We start from the raw sequence: 16,514 nt of genomic DNA on the forward strand, positions 1-16,514 counted from the left end.
TGTTTCCTTTGCTGTGCAGAAGCTTTTTATCTTCATAAGGTCCCAGTAATTCATTTTTGCTTTTAATTCCCTTGCCTTTGAAATCCCCTCACTTTTAAGTGTGCAAATGAAGGAATTTTAATAAAGTTCTACAGTTGTATGAACATCACCACTATCAAGTTTAAGAACCCTTCATCACCCCAAAAAGTTCCCTCAGTCCCAGCACCCGCTCCCAGCCCAGGTAACCACTCATCTGCTTTCTGTAGCTACACTTTTGCCTTTTCTAGAAATTTCATATAAGTGGAATCATACAGTATTGTAGTTTGATGTCTGGCCTCTTCACTTAATATGATGTTCCTGAGATTTAAACATGCTGTGGTTGAATATCTCAGTAGTTCATGATATTCTATTGTGTACATGTATCTAATACATTTCATTTACCTACCCACCACTATTGGACCTTTGTAAAACTGGGCAACTTTAAATTCTATTATTTTGTAGACTTAACAGCTCATCATAACTGTGAGCAACGTATATCTAGCTCCCGTGTGTCTGGGGAGAGTGTATCTGGTGAACAGACCAATGATGGTAGTTTTTATGTATAAGACACATTGGGAAACCAGGCCAAACCTTGACGAATCCAAAAAGGAAGACCAAATTTGGACTATTTTAAGTAAATCTGGAAATAATCAGATCTCTTTGTTCATTAGTAATAAACTCGTAAGTAGCCACTCCCCAGCCGTTACAGAAAGAAGGCCAGGGTAATTTTGACTCAGCACACATGGGTGATAAATTCTATAGTTAGACTACCTAGTTCAGATCTCAGCTCCATATTAACCATGTATCTGTTAGGAAATTACCCCAATTTTCTAAGCTTCAATTTCCTTGTAAATAAAAATGGGCTACTAATAGCAATTATCTCATTGAGATTTGTGTGGAGGTTAAATGACAGGATCTGTGTTAAAGCATTTAGTGTGTGGTTATCACTACTGTCATGGTTTATTAATGTTGGCATCACTCTCATCATCGTGGTCTGTTCTTTTTTTTTTTAAGTAAAATGTTGTATACTTCATTTCATACACCTTAAAATATAATTTAAAACTCACTTCATTTTAAAGAGAGATAGCAGTGAGAAAAGGATGTGGTCCTTTTAAAAGAATTGCTTTTTAATTAATATTCAGTTTTCCTATTCTTCTTCACTTTAGCTTTTGCCTACTTCATCTGGATTACCACCAGGTTGGGAAGAAAAACAAGATGAAAGAGGAAGATCATATTACGTAGATCACAATTCCAGAACTACTACCTGGACAAAGCCCACTGCACAGGTACCCTGCAATCTGTTAACTTGCCTTCTTACATAATTTAAGCCATCACATTCCTATGGAAGCTGTTACATCACTTTGTAGTATATACTGGATGCTGCTAGCATCTTCTAATTGTTTGCCGGCATTGGCTACCATTTCCTACAGAGCTCCAGTATACGTGGTTACCACTCGTTACCATGTAAAACAAGTCCAACTGGGAATAAAAGGACAGATTGATGATCAAAATTATTTTTGTTGATTGGGTCATTTTGTTATTTGAATGCTTAAAGATCATTATTTTGCTAAAAGATAATCTTAGTGATGATTAGGACCCGTTCAAGAAATTTGTGACGATGACACTTTGTCCTGGCAACAGTGAATGCCTTTGGTGATATTTCCTTGTAAGTGTTTAGAAAAAAGTTTATTTTATCTTTTTTTAAAGTTTATTTTATCTTATCACCATGTCTCTTACTGAGAAATTTTTTAACACTGAAAAGTACAGAGAATAATCAGGCAAACACCCATCTTCTTAACACCCAGAATTTACCAGCATTAACAAATTACCATATTTGTTTCTAGACATTTTTTTTTAATTTTTTTTTCAACGTTTATTTATTTTTGGGACAGAGAGAGACAGAGCATGAACGGGGGAGGGGCAGAGAGAGAGGGAGACACAGAATCGGAAACAGGCTCCAGGCTCCAAGCCATCAGCCCAGAGCCTGACGCGGGGCTCGAACTCATGGACCGCAAGATCGTGACCTGGCTGAAGTCGGACGCTTAGCTGACTGCGCCACCCAGGCGCCCCGTTTCTAGACATTTTAATTCTTAAAATAAAATCTTACAGATAAAAAACTAAATTCATTTTAGCCAAACACTTGGTCCCACTACCCAGAGGGAACACCATATTAAGTCTGTTGGGTATTCTTCCAGTCTTTATTTGTTTGTTTGTTTGTTTATTTATTTATTTATTTATTTATTTATTTTGGCTTAAACAAACAGAAATTTCTTTCTCGTAGTTCTGGAGGCTGGGAGGCTGGGAGGCTGAGCTGAGAGTGCAGCATGATGGGTCCTGGTGAGGGCCCACCTCTGGGCTGCAGACTTCCATCTTCTTGCCTTGTCCTCACACAGTTCTTCCGGTCTCTTCCACACACTTACATAGAGAACTAATCAGTGCAAAGTAGTGCTTATGTGCCTGTGTTTCAAATTTTGCCAAGATGTCCTATTACATAACTCTAAATCTTTTTTTTTGTGCAACATTATTTTAAAATCCTATCCCTGCTGTTTTACATATCGATCCCGTGTGTTTAACAACTGCCTAATATTTCATTATATGAATATGTTACTTTTCCGTTATCCATTTCTACAGTGGGTATTTGCCATTCATTTTGTGTGCCCAGCATTCAAAGCCACTTCTTCATGTGGGGAATCCCCCACTTTGTGCATTTTTTGGGCAAGCGGAGACAACCTCCTCTAACTGGCACCGTGGCTTCCCTTGCAGTTGGGTCACATCCCTCTGACCTAGCTTCCTCAGTACAGACTTGGACTGTGACCACCATCTTACCTCTCAAGAATTAGCTGAGAAATTATAAAAATTATTTTAAAAACAAAGTTTGACAAAACATTTTAGGAGAAAAGTGAGTCTGTAGTGTTTAGATCTATGTTTGCAGGTTGTTCCCTTTTAACCACAGCTATTTGTGTGTTCTCTGGAAAACATGACAACATGACTTAATTAATGTGCTAGGCCGCCGTGGAGACAGGTCAGCTGCAGCCCGGCCAGGGTGCCACACGCCCTCAACCACAGGTCCTCCCGAGTGATTCAGCACAGCAGGTGACCCAGCCAGCTGAAATGGAGCAAGGATTCCTTCCTAAAGGCTGGGAAGTCCGGCATGCACCAAATGGGAGGCCTTTCTTTATCGACCACAACACGAAAACCACTACCTGGGTAACTTTAATACTCTCCGGTTTGAATTTCGAACAACAGTCTTAACTCTTATGTACAGTTCTCCATAACCTTTAGGGTACATTAATATAACCTACATTTCCTACTGTTCATTTTAAGATATGCTGAATTCTTAACAGTATTATTTCTACTCAAGATATATTTATGCCCATTTTTAATATTTTTAGGGATTGTCATGGAAACACACTTACTTCCTGTTTTGTTTTTAATTCACTAGACACTAAACCTTAGGAAGATATTTAGTAGTAATCCTTTACCTTTATATGTTGCTTTGTAGTTCCAAAGTACTTTTGAACCCATATCTCATTTAATTCCCAGAAAACCTTGTGGAGGCTAGGTAGAATAGTAGTTTTATTTGAAGATAAGCCTTAAAGTTTTATTGCAGTTGGTTCACCACTAATAGGAAACTTACGGAAAATCAGGAACAGATGACTAGATTTTGGTTAATTTACTTAAAAGACCCAAGTACCTTAATGAAACTAAAATATTTTAATAAATTATGTAATAAAATCATATTAAAACAATAATGTATATAAATTAACCCAAACAAATTGAATTTTGTTCTTTTTTCAGCAATTTGAATTGACTTAAAAAAATTTTTTTTTCAACGTTTTTATTTATTTTTGAGACAGAGAGAGACAGAGCATGTACGGGGGAGGGGCAGAGAGAAAGGGAGACACAGAATTGGAAACTGGCTCCAGGCTCTGAGCCATCAGCCCAGAGCCTGACGCGGGGCTCGAACTCACGGACCGCGAGATCGTGACCTGGCTGAAGTCGGACCCTTAACCGACTGCGCCACCCAGGCGCCCCTGAATTGACTTTAATAACCTTTTTGAGCTTACCTTCCTAGCTTTAAAAAAATATTAATAAATTAACCCTGACGGGTGCCAAAAAGCATGCTCAGGGCCTCAGAAATAACACGTGGTCTAGTTTAATGCCTCTTTAATTCAGCAGTTATTATTTAGAGAAGAGCCCTATGTAGTGACACAATCCCTAAAGAGTAGGGCAAAGTACTCTGGATGGTTTCTGTGATGGAGGTGAAGCTTTAACACTGATCCTACTCTGAGATCTGAGAACTGAATATTGTAGCCTGGGAATGATAGGTTTTCTTTCTTTCTTTTTCTTTCTTTCTTTCTTTCTTTCTTTCTTTCTTTCTTTCTACTTTTTAATTTTTTTTAATATAATTTATTGTCAAATTGGTTTCCATACAACACCCAGTGCTCATCCCAAAAGATGCCTTCCTCAATGCCCATCACCCACTTTCCCCTCTCCCCCACCCCCCATCAACCCTCAGATTGTTCTCAGTATTTAAGGGTCTCTTATGGTTTGCCTCTTTCCCTCTGTGTAACTTTTTTTTACCCCTTCTCCTCCCCCCTGGTCTTCTGTTGAGTTTCTCAGGATCCACATATGAGTGAAAACATGTAGTATCTGTCTTTCTCTGCCTGTCTTATTTCACTTAGCGTGATACTCTCCTGTTCCATCCACGTTGCTACAAAAGGCCATATTTCATTCTCTTTCCCTCTGTGTAACTTTTTTTTACCCCTTCTCCTCCCCCCTGGTCTTCTGTTGAGTTTCTCAGGATCCACATATGAGTGAAAACATGTAGTATCTGTCTTTCTCTGCCTGTCTTATTTCACTTAGCGTGATACTCTCCTGTTCCATCCACGTTGCTACAAAAGGCCATATTTCATTCTTTCTCATTGCTAAGTAGTATTCCATTGTATATACAAACCACATCTTCTTTATCCATTCATCAGTTGATGGACATTTAGGCTCTTTCCATAATTTGGCTATTGTTGAAAGTGCTACTATAAACATTGGGGTACAAGTGCCCCTATGCATCAGCGCTCCTGTATCCCTTGGGTAAATTCCTAGCAGTACTATTGCTGGGTCATAGGGTAGATCTATTTTTAATTTTTTTGAGGAACCTCCACACTGATTTCCAGATTGGCTGCACCAGTTTGCATTCCCACCAACAGTGCAAGAGGATTGCCATTTCTCCACATCCTCGCCAACATCTGTTTTTCCTGAGCTGTTAATTTTAGCCACTCTGACTGGCATGAGGTGATATCTCAGTGTGGTTTTGATGTGTATTTCCCTGATAAGGAGCAACGTTGATCATCTTTTCACGTGCCTGTTGGCCATCTGGATGTCTTCTTTAGAAAAGTGTCTATTCATGTCTTCTGCCCATTTCTTCACTGGATTATTTGTTTTTTGGGTGTGGAGTTTGGTGAGTTCTTTATAGATTTTGGATACTAGCCCTTTGTCTGATATGTCATTTGCAAATATCTTTTCCTATTCCGTTGGTTGCCTTTTGTTTTGTTGATTGTTTCCTTTGCAGTGCAGAAGCTTTTTATCTTGATGAGGTCCCAAAAGCTCATTTTTGCTTTTAATTCCCTTGCCTTTGGAGATGTGTCAAGTAAAAAATTGCTGTGGCTGAGGTCAGAGAGGTTTTTTCCTGCTTTCTCCTCTAGGGTTTTTGTGGTTTCCTGTTTCACATTCAGGTCCTTCATCCATCTTGAGTTTATTTTTGTGAATGGTATAAGAAAGTGGTCTAGTTTCAATCTTCTGCATGTTGCTGTCCAGTTCTCCCAGCACCATTTGTTAAAGAGACTGTCCTTTTTCCATTGGATATTCTTTCCTGCTTTCTCAAAGATTAGCTGGCCTTACGTTTGTGGGTCCAATTCTGGAGTCTCTATTCTATTGCATTGGTCTATGTGTCTGTTTTTGTGCCAATACCATGCTGTCTTGATTACAGCTTTGTAATGATAGGCTAAACTATCATTTCAGAGATGCAGCAAATGAAATAAAAGTAGACTTTTAAAAGAGAATATCTTAAATATCAATTGGCATTAGAAAACATATTAACAGATTGACTTCCTTGATTTTAAAATTTGTGTGTGTGTGTTGTTTTCTTTATTTACTCTACAAAAAAAGGAAGATCCAAGACTGAAAATTCCAGCTCATCTGAGAGGAAAGACATCACTTGATTCTTCCAATGATCTGGGGCCTTTACCTGTAAGTTTGTAGAACTGCTAGCCGTCTAACTTGGCTGTCTCCAGCATTTCGTAGTTTGGAATACAGTAGTTCTTTCACAACTATAAGTAATGTTATTTTAAAGTGTTGATACCTTCTATGAAGAATGGAATATGGAAATTAACTGTGTAACCAATGCTTTTTTTTGCCCATACATCTAAAACCCTTTTCTAAAATAATTGAAATACATTCTTCATTATAGCCAGGATGGGAAGAAAGAACTCATACAGATGGAAGAATCTTCTATATAAATCACAGTATGTGCAATATGATTTTTTATTACATTATTTTTTGTAGTATTTAATGTTGCACAAGATAATAAACAACATGTTTTTTCTCACCTTCTTCAGATATAAAAAGAACACAATGGGAAGATCCCCGGTTGCAGAATGTAGCAATAACTGGACCAGTAAGTCTCTTTGTATGGGTATGCTCTGATGGGATTGTCCTCTCACCTGTCTTTTCAAGGGTGAATGGTCAAGGACATGATCCTATAGACTTTGAGAGGAAAGCACGTCTGCAATTCTGTCCTCTCCCACCACCCCCCACTCCAGGTCTCAATGGTTTGAAAAGAGGTATAAACTCATTGTCCTTACCCTTACAATACACTTAGGAGACTAGTGAGCCAGGTAGTCAAATGCCAAGGCAGTGGGCCCCTGTCCTCAGGCTGGTACTTGCCACTGCCTGAAAGAGAATGTTGGCAATCCTCAGCAGATCGGAGAGGAGCCAAGAATGTGCCAGGGGAGAAAGTAGACAGCACCCTATCAACTCCAAAGGCATGTCTTGAACTTTTTGGTAGAAATTACTGTAAATACTGGCATGTAAAATACTTACATTCAAGTATAAATATTATTGTGTATGATGTTTATACTGCTCTTCAGTCAGTTTAATGATAAGAGAGTCATTTTCTTCTTTTATATAGCTACTTATTCCATTTTTAGTTTTGAGATCTTCATTATTTTCTAGTTCACAAAAACAAGTGAAATTGAATATCCTGTTCTTTCAGACTACTCTTTAGTCTCCATGTTTAGTCTTTTTAAATAATGGGTAAAAAAGGCAACTCCTCAGAGTTCAAGGAAAAAGTACATTTTTCAAATTGTTCCCTTAATGGAGAAATCACTTTGAAGGTCTCTTTAGAAATGGAAATTTTCATTTCTAATATTTCTCTACTTGGAAGAAATTTCCTGTTTCTGGCTTTTTGCATTTCAAGAATATTGCATGATGAAAATTACAGCCATGGGAATTGCTGAATACAATTTAATCTTAAACAGAGAAATTAAAATTTTTAAAGTTTTGTATTTGTTTTTCTGCAAATTAAACTTTTTCTTTCCAAATATTCTCTTTTAATGCCTTTAACTTATGTTCATAAAATATCCAGAGGGGAACTTTTAAAATTGTTCCAGAATAAAAACAACCTAAACCTTTTTTATTTTTCCAAAATTTTCAACTCAAGGCAGTGCCCTACTCCAGGGATTACAAAAGAAAGTATGAGTTCTTCCGAAGAAAGTTGAAGAAGCAGGTTAGTTATATTTATATTGAGTTCTTGGGAATGATTGTTCTGTACACTGAAAGTGTGGGACATGCACTTTTAAAGGTAAAAATAGAGAACTTATTCTCTATTTTAACAACTTTGAATAGTTTCTTATGTGGAAAGCTTGCTTTTTCTTGACTACTCAATGTTACATATCATTAGAGACCACAATTATTTTGTTTCCTTATTTTTCAAGATATCTTGTAATATAGAACAATAGTATTAAAGTTTGCTTTTAAAGAGCTCTAACCTGGTTTCCTAGTGGGGTTTGTGGAGCTTGGGATTCAGTCTGAGCAAGAGCAGTTCAGGAGATGATCCCCCAGCCTGGTCTCTGATTGTGTAGGAGGGCTCTCTAGATTCCTTTTCTGCTTGGACTGTTGTTTTCCAGTGACAGTTATTCATTCCCTACAACTTCAAATATAACCTACCTCTTCAAAATTTGAAAATACAACTGTGATTGAAACAGTGCTCTTGTTGCTGGTCTCCTTCTGCTTATCAGATGTGTTTAGTATACTTTTTTTTCCATCACTACAAATTTAATATTTGGAACTAAAATCATCTGCCCATCTATTTCATTTCTGTTGGTGATGACCGTTTTGTAATGCCTTTCTAATTTGCTCATACTTTTCCCCTTTCCCTGCAGTTTAGGAATACTGCCACTAGGTGGCTATATTGGGTTACACTTTCTTGTGTTCTAAGCTGGAAGCCTGCTTTTCCAAAGATTCAAGATGGTGGGTCTGCTACCACAGATTTTTTCATCCAAAACTTAACAAAGAATGAAATATAATAGTTGTTTCGTGAAAATATTTTGTGTCTTAATTAAAGCCTGAAACATCAGCAACTTTTTAAACTCATCTTCAATACTGACTGTGTAAAAATTCCTCTGGAAATTTGTCTTCTACTTCTTAAAATTCTTTGGGATATTAAGACTGTTGATCTATTGGTCTGGTAAATATTTTCACTCTTAATGAAAATGTGCTGATAGAAAAGAAGCTCTAGCTTCTCCACTTGCCACTCTGAACTCTTTCAAATATATTACAGTATCTAACTGTTGATGTCTTCCAGGCAGCAGGAGATATGGAACAAAGCCTTCATAAACAGGTCACAGAACACAGAAACCACAATGAAAGCAGTAATACTTATTAGGCTCTCACTGCATATCAGACATTCTTCTTAGCAATTTACATGTATTCATGTAAAATCTATACAAACTGTATAAGGAAGGGACTGTTATTATCACATTTTGTAGGTGACTAAACTGAGGCACAGAGAGATTTGGTAATGTGATCAAGTCCCATGGTAATTAGTGGCAAAGCCAGACAAATGGTCTAGCTCCACAGTCCGGGTGCTTGATCAAAATTACATATATTGGTGATTAAGAGAGAAAGTTACCCAGAATGCAACAAAGGCATATAAAGAGATAAAAACATGAAAGAAAGGTTAACAAACATGGAGTTATTCCAGAAGGAGAGACTCAAGAGCATGAGGAAGAGTCTAAGAACCTGCATCCTTAGTTTATCAAAAAGTCCCTAGTAGGATTTAAAAAATAAAATTCGTATCAGACACGTTACAGCAAAAGAGCAGAACACAAAACAAAAATGTTTAAAAACTATCGCTACAAAGCCCTGAGTTGTCTTTAACCTTTTCCTCTTACCATCTCGTTAGTTAGGAACAAGGGTGGCTAATCATTATTGAGCTCACCACGTGCCAGATACCAACTAAGCACATGAAATGCATTATCCCATTAAGTTCTGAAACAGCTCCATGGGATGACTATTATTATTGTCCCAACTTACAAATGAGGAAATTAATCCTAGAAAAGATATGTGAAATGGAGCTGGGATTTGAACACCAGGCCCTGACCCCAGAATCCACACCCTGGTCCACTGCTCAGCCCAAACAGGGAAGTTGCTCCTCCTGCCGTCTGTCTCTTCCATTGCCATCCCTCTCTCACACGGTCTGTTTCAGGGTCCTTAACTGATTGGTGTGCCTCTTGTCTCTCCTTTTATTTTATCCCCCCAAAAAATTTTTTTAAGTTTATTTTGAGAGAGAGCACACAAGCTGGAGTGGGGGAGAGGTAGAGGGCTGTGGAGAGAAGGAATCCCAAGCAGGTTCCACTCTGTCAGTGTAGAACCCACTGTGGGCCTTGAACTCACAGACTGTGAGATCATGACCTGAGCTGAAATCAAGAGTCCAATGCTTAGCCCACTGAGCCACCCAGGCACCCGTTGTCTCTCCTTTTAAAACCACCCTCTACTCGGCCCTGTCAGCCTCTGAGAACAATCTGATCTTGCAACCCCCTGCTCAGCACTTTTCCCAGTCAGCACCCCTGCTTCCTACACTCTGACCCCAGATGACTTTTCACCTTCTCTTCTCACTGCAACCCCTTCCCTCCTTTCTGCTCCCTCTCGCTGTTAAATACATGAGACTCCCCTGTGTGCTCTTCCCTTGGCCTGCTGCTCCTCAGGCCTTCCCTCCCTCTCCCTCTCCCTCTCCCTCTCCCTCTCCCTCTCCCTCTCCCTCTCCCTATCCCTCTTCCTCTCCCTCTAGTCAGGACTTGCTCTTAAAGCCTCCTGGATCACCTCCCTTGCAATTAATATAGCAATTAATATAGTTCCCACCAAACATGGCTTATATCTTTATTATTAGCAATTTTCTTACTCTTGCAAGTCTCAAGATTAGTAACATTTACATTTGTTTCTCACACACAATTATATACTCCTTGGATTATAAACTCCTTGAGGAAGGAACCATATCTTATACCACATTTTTATTCTTTTTACCTCCCATCCCCATTACCATAGCTACATAGCATGCGGTCTGGCCCAGAGCATGCGGCTGCCCAAGAGCAGGCCCTCAGTAAATGCTAGGCTGCACAGATGCCTAGTGTCTAGTCTAAAAGTGTTTTTCTCCAATATTGCCTTTATTTTTAAATGTGTAAGCAGCAGAGGAAACTGCCTATATTATGCTCATATTGCTTATAAAAACTGCCTATATTACTATGTTTCTGTAGGGCTTTCCATTTTCCCTAAACATCTTAAGAGTGAAATTGATTTTTTTTTTCCATTAGAATAAACTCTCTTGCCTTTTTTTGAAGTGACAAAATTTTCTCTTATGGGTTTCCACTTGAACATTGTTCACAAAGCACTCAAGAGTGAAATATCCATATATCTTTTTATAAAATTTACAGTAAGATCTGCCTAAAAGCATAGTTATCTACATTTGTCACATAAGAAAAGGACATACAAAAAAATCAATGAGACAGCAGAGCCTTGAGAGCTAAGACTTTCTTAACTTCTGTCTTCAGTTTCTTCATCCATAAAATGGAGATTATATTAATAGCTTCTTCATTGTGTTGTTATGAGGAGTAAATGAGTTAACCCATTAAAATGCTGGGAACCATGCCTGGGACAGTCTGTAAATGTTAGTGCCTATTAATGAGTGTGGCAGGAGAGGCTCCAAGGAAGAAAGGTGGAGGTTGGGAAAAAACCTGAACCAACGGGCAGGCAGCAAATAGCAGGCATTGGCTAGACTGTAGGTCGCAGGATGGTATTGGAACTTAATATAGAAACGACTGCTCATGAAATGCCTTCATTGTGAGCATTATTGCCACTATCAGTAACTGCCTCTTCCAGTATAAAAATCAAAAGTCTATATTGTTATGTAATTAGAGAAAAATGTGTGAATTCTTTTATACCATAAAGGAAATATGAGGCAATATTCCTAGTCATGTGTTCCCTAATAAAGGGTCTTGGGCACAAGGTAGAACACAATGATTTTATTTCCATGAGAAATAAATTTGCCATCATGTTGAATTGATTTCAAGCATAAGTCTCTCTTCTCTGGGTTTTCAGAATGACATTCCAAACAAATTTGAAATGAAACTTCGCCGTGCAACTGTCCTTGAGGACTCTTACCGGAGAATTATGGGTGTCAAGAGAGCAGATTTTCTCAAGGCTAGACTGTGGATTGAGTTCGATGGTGAAAAGGGATTAGATTATGGAGGAGTGGCCAGAGAATGGTTCTTCTTGATCTCAAAGGAAATGTTTAACCCTTATTATGGGTTGTTTGAATATTCTGCTACGTAAGTATCTTCACAGTAACTGTATTCACAATGACAGAAAAAAAAATCACCTGGGTGGCTCAGTCAGTTGAGCATCCAACTCTTGATTTCAGCTCAGGTCATAATCCTGGGGTCATGGGATAGAAGAGCCCCGCATCAGGCTCTGCACTGTATGTGGAGCCTGCTTGGGATTCTCCCTCTCTCTCTGCTCCCCTCCCCTGCTCGCTTCTCTCTCTCCTCCTCTCCCCTGCTCACGCCCTCCTTAAAATATAATTAAAAAAAAAAAAATGAAAGTAACAAAGAGTTCTATGATGCAAGGAAATGTGTGTTACAATGTGCCAGAAAGGGGAGACTATAACTAATGTTGTTTCAGAAATAACTCTGTAAAAAACTGTGGTAAAATATGCATAACATGAGATTTACCATTTTAACCATTTTAAGTGTGCAGTTTAGCAGCATTAAGCACATTCACAAGTTTGTGCAATTGTCACCACCATCCATCTCCTGAACTTTCTCATCATCCCAGACTGAAACTGTACCCATTAAACACTAATTCCCTTGTTCCCTGGAAGTCACCATTCTGCCTCTGTCTCTGTGAATTTGACTACTCTAGGTACTTCATTTAAGTGAAATCATACAGTATTTTTCCTTTTGTAACTGACTTATTTCATCAGCACAATGTCTTTAAGTTTCATCCACAGCATAGCATATTTTCTTTCTTTTCGAGGCCCATTACATGAGAGGAATACCACATTTTGTGTATCCATTCTTCTATTGATGAACATTTGGGTTGTTTCCACCCTTTGACAGAAATGACTATTTTTAAAACCATTAATTCCAGTGGTCTAATGTGGTTCTAATAGAGGTAAACAACTCCAAAAAGAGAGAGCTAATTTATAATTATTTGTCATATTAAAATTTTTATATGAAGTGTGGAGAGGAGCATTTAAATGTGGCTGTCTTTACAGGGATAATTATACCCTGCAGATAAATCCAAACTCTGGATTGTGTAATGAGGATCACCTCTCTTACTTCAAGTTTATTGGCCGGGTAGCGGGAATGGCAGTTTATCATGGCAAACTGTTGGATGGTTAGTATTAAGCATAAAACTTTTTTTTTAAGTGAAATGATCTTATTTCTTTCATTTGGTAATCATTTTGCAATATATTTGATTTTTTTGAAAGGTTTTTTCATTCGCCCATTTTACAAGATGATGCTACACAAACCAATAACACTTCATGATATGGAATCAGTGGTATGTCTTTTTCACTTATAATGTGGACAAAGTATGATTTAACAAGCAACCGGTTATTTTAAAGTTAGAATTTAATGATGAAATTAAGATTATCGTGTTCTAAATTATAAACACATATTTTCCCCAACATTCTGTTATGAAAATTTTCTAACACATAATAAAAGTTTAAAAATTTTACAGTGGACAGGGGCACCTGGGTGGCTCAATTGGTTGAGCATCTGACTTTGGCTCAGGTCATGATTTCATGTTTCCTGAGTTCGAGCCCCACATCAGGCTCACTGCTGTCAGCTCAGAGCCTGCTTGATATCCTCTGTCCCCTCTCTCTCCCCCTCCCCCACTTAAGCTCTCTCTCTCTCCCTCTCTCTCTCTCTCTCTCTCTCTCTCAAAATAAATATTTTAAAAAATTTTATAGTGGACATATGTGCTCCACCGCCAAGATTCCATACTTGGCTTATTTTATTACACATCTGTCCATCAGTTCACCCATGTGTCCATCAATCCATCTTTTTTTGTTTTTTGATGCATTTCAAATAATGTTACAATATCAGTAACTTCTCCCTAATTACTTCAATGTGCTGTATACAACAAGTTTATGTATTTCTTGCATCAACATTTGAATTGTGATCTTTTATGATAAATGGCATATGTTTTCAAAATGGCAGTCCTTGTGGTTAGGCCACTATAAAGAAATGGAAACCTAAGGATTAAAGCCCTGACTATAACCTTGCTACCTGTACTGAATAGCCTCATATACTGTGTGTACACACGGATTCCAAGATCTCTTCTTGGGTACCAAATACATTTTTGATTCCTTTCTTAGGATACCTTATCAAGGTGGATGGTGTAATTCCTTATGACTCATAGATTTTGGTTATTTGAGTTGTCTAATTGAGGTTCTGTATTTAATTTGAAGTTTTTCTTTAACTTGGGCCGGGTATACATAACAACTTGCTCATAGCTTCTTAAACAGACTCTCAATTGGCCATATGAGAAAGGTGCTAAGTGCTTCTGGGTATCCATGGAAGTTAGTATTCATCAGAAAACCATTTTATTTGACGCTTCAACTCGATAATAAAATCTGTACCTCTGCTGCTGCTACATAGAAATAGATTTTCAAACTTTCAAACTGGGCATCACTCAGAGGTGCCTGGATGGCTCAGTTGGTTAAGCGTCTGACTCTCGATTTCGGCTCAGGTCATGATCTCATGGTTTGTGAGTTTGAGCCCTGCCTTGGGCTCTATGTTGACAGTGCAGAGGTTGCTTGGGATTCTCTCTCCTTCCCTCTCTCTGCCCCTCTCCGCTCATGCTCTCTCTCTCTCTCTAGTTACTGCATTCTTTGTATAACACGTATGTATAGGAAAAGATGTCCTAGTCACTTTTCATCTTTTGTCCAAGTATTCAGATCCTCAGCATACTTTGTTTCCAGGTTCATGGGTTTTCTTGTTATGTACAAATTTTAAATATGCAATTTCCTCATCTAGGATAGTGAATATTACAATTCACTAAGATGGATTCTTGAAAATGATCCAACAGAACTGGACCTCAGGTTTGTCATAGATGAAGAACTTTTTGGACAGGTTTGTAAATTTTGATTAATTAAAATGGAACATAAATTTTGAAACAAATGTTATAACTCAAGTTTAGAAGTTAAATAATTCATATTCTCAACACATTTCTGTGCTCTGTTTTTAAATTTATTTTCCAGTAACAAAAGCTGTCTCAGCAAGAATTTCTGCTTTCTTTGACATTTGACTCATTCCATGTTTATTTTAGTAAAACTAATATTTTAAGTTTTCTTAGCTTGTGAATGGATTTAATTTAAAACACTGTGTTTCTGGTATAACTATGATTTGTATATTTTATTTTTTTTCACTAAAATAACATATCAAGATATCATGCTTAATTTCAGACACATCAACATGAGTTGAAAATTGGTGGATCAGAAATCGTTGTCACCAACAAGAACAAAAAGGAATATATTTAGTAAGTATTTTGTTAGCAAGTATTTTATTATATTTAGTAAATACTTTACTGGAAATAACTTTGTAGTTCTTTGTGGGAAGACCTTTTGTATCTTCTTTCTCTTTGTTCCTTCATCACCAGAGTCTCAGTGTTCTTTTTTCTCTTTCTATTACAATGCCATATTATCCACTCATAATCACTTTTTTGCCTTGGGCTTACCTAGCCTTTAGTTAGTTAGTTAGTTATTTAGTTAGTTAGTTAGCTTCCAGCTGGAATAAATATACCTTAAATTTTTTCCTTGGTTCATGTGAAAAAAATGAAATGTTTTGTTTCTTTTTAGTCTTGTAATACAGTGGCGATTTGTAAACCGAATCCAGAAGCAAATGGCTGCTTTTAAAGAGGTATTCATTTACTTTCGCTTGTTCTTCTGTAATTCTAAAGTAAAATTCAGGAGTTTCAAGTATTGGGGCCCACCATGTCTGGGAAGAATTAATAGATGACTGGCTTTTAAAAACAATTTTTCATTGTATTTTTATATTAAAAATATTAAAATGAACAGATGTTCACTGTTAAAACTCAGTCATTCAAGAAGTCCATACAGTTAACATTGACAGTCCCCCTTCATGTCAGTCCCCACTTCTCATCTTTTCCCAGTCATGACTGCTGCATCTTAAGCAATCTTAGGTGAATAAGAGTCAAGAGTGGGGAGTAGGGAGGGGCACCTGGGTGACTCAGTCAGTTAAGCGTCTGACTTCAGCTCAGGTCGGGATCTCATGGTTTTTGAGTTCGAGCCCCACATCAGGCTCTGCAGTGACAGCATGGAGCCTGCTTTGGATTTTCCCTCTCTCTCTCTCTGCTCCCCCCCTGCTCGCACTCTCTCTCTCTCAAACATTAAAAAAAAAAAAAAAAAAAGACTGCTGTAGGGATAGTGGAATATGCCACCTATTTTCCTACACGGGATCACACTATACATGTTGGTTTGTGACTTTCTTTCTTCTCTTATCAAATATTTATTGGAGATCCTTACATGTCAAGATGCGTAACTACCCTTCCTTGTGCTTGGGGCTGCATTTTATTCATAATGTAAATTTGTAAGTTATTTAAACTTCCCCCATTGGTGGACATTTAGGCTATTGTCAGTGCACTCATTTCTTAAACTAACTTAAAATCTTCTGTTACATATTCATCAAGTACTTTTTTAATTTATTCAGTATCGAGCACTCACTATGTGTGTGGTGCTGCACAAGGCAGAAAGACATAGGTCCTGCTTTAGGGGGCAGCGCATCTGGAGTGAAGCGGACAGAGGCAAGCCTGAAGTGCTTGGTAAGCACAGGGGAGAGCTGGAAAAGGGAAAGAGGAGGTGCAGGAAGGGATAGGGAATGCCTAGAGGACCTGGCCGGCCGCACAGAAGAAGGCAATGCAGT

The 16,514-nt window shown here is 38.0% G+C and overlaps 1 protein-coding gene across 9 annotated transcripts in view; it reads left to right on the plus strand.

The window, feature by feature from the left end:
• Positions 1–16,514, plus strand: part of NEDD4 (NEDD4 E3 ubiquitin protein ligase) — a 139,719-nt gene that overhangs the window by 113,451 nt on the left and 9,754 nt on the right. For 8 of the 9 annotated variants that reach the window (XM_047863621.1, XM_047863620.1, XM_047863624.1 and 5 more), the window contains 12 exons: positions 1,185–1,304; positions 3,025–3,225; positions 6,181–6,261; positions 6,482–6,536; positions 6,630–6,688; positions 7,733–7,798; positions 11,665–11,894; positions 12,842–12,963; positions 13,058–13,128; positions 14,610–14,705; positions 15,038–15,111; positions 15,431–15,491. In XM_047863621.1, the coding sequence (XP_047719577.1) occupies positions 1,185–1,304; positions 3,025–3,225; positions 6,181–6,261; positions 6,482–6,536; positions 6,630–6,688; positions 7,733–7,798; positions 11,665–11,894; positions 12,842–12,963; positions 13,058–13,128; positions 14,610–14,705; positions 15,038–15,111; positions 15,431–15,491 (1,236 nt within the window). The remainder of the gene's footprint in view (positions 1–1,184; positions 1,305–3,024; positions 3,226–6,180; positions 6,262–6,481; positions 6,537–6,629; positions 6,689–7,732; positions 7,799–11,664; positions 11,895–12,841; positions 12,964–13,057; positions 13,129–14,609; positions 14,706–15,037; positions 15,112–15,430; positions 15,492–16,514) is intronic. The other variant, XM_047863623.1, reaches the window with a different exon arrangement.

Source organism: Prionailurus viverrinus, chromosome B3 (assembly GCF_022837055.1).
Source record: "Prionailurus viverrinus isolate Anna chromosome B3, UM_Priviv_1.0, whole genome shotgun sequence".
Taxonomy (NCBI): Eukaryota; Metazoa; Chordata; class Mammalia; order Carnivora; family Felidae; genus Prionailurus; species Prionailurus viverrinus.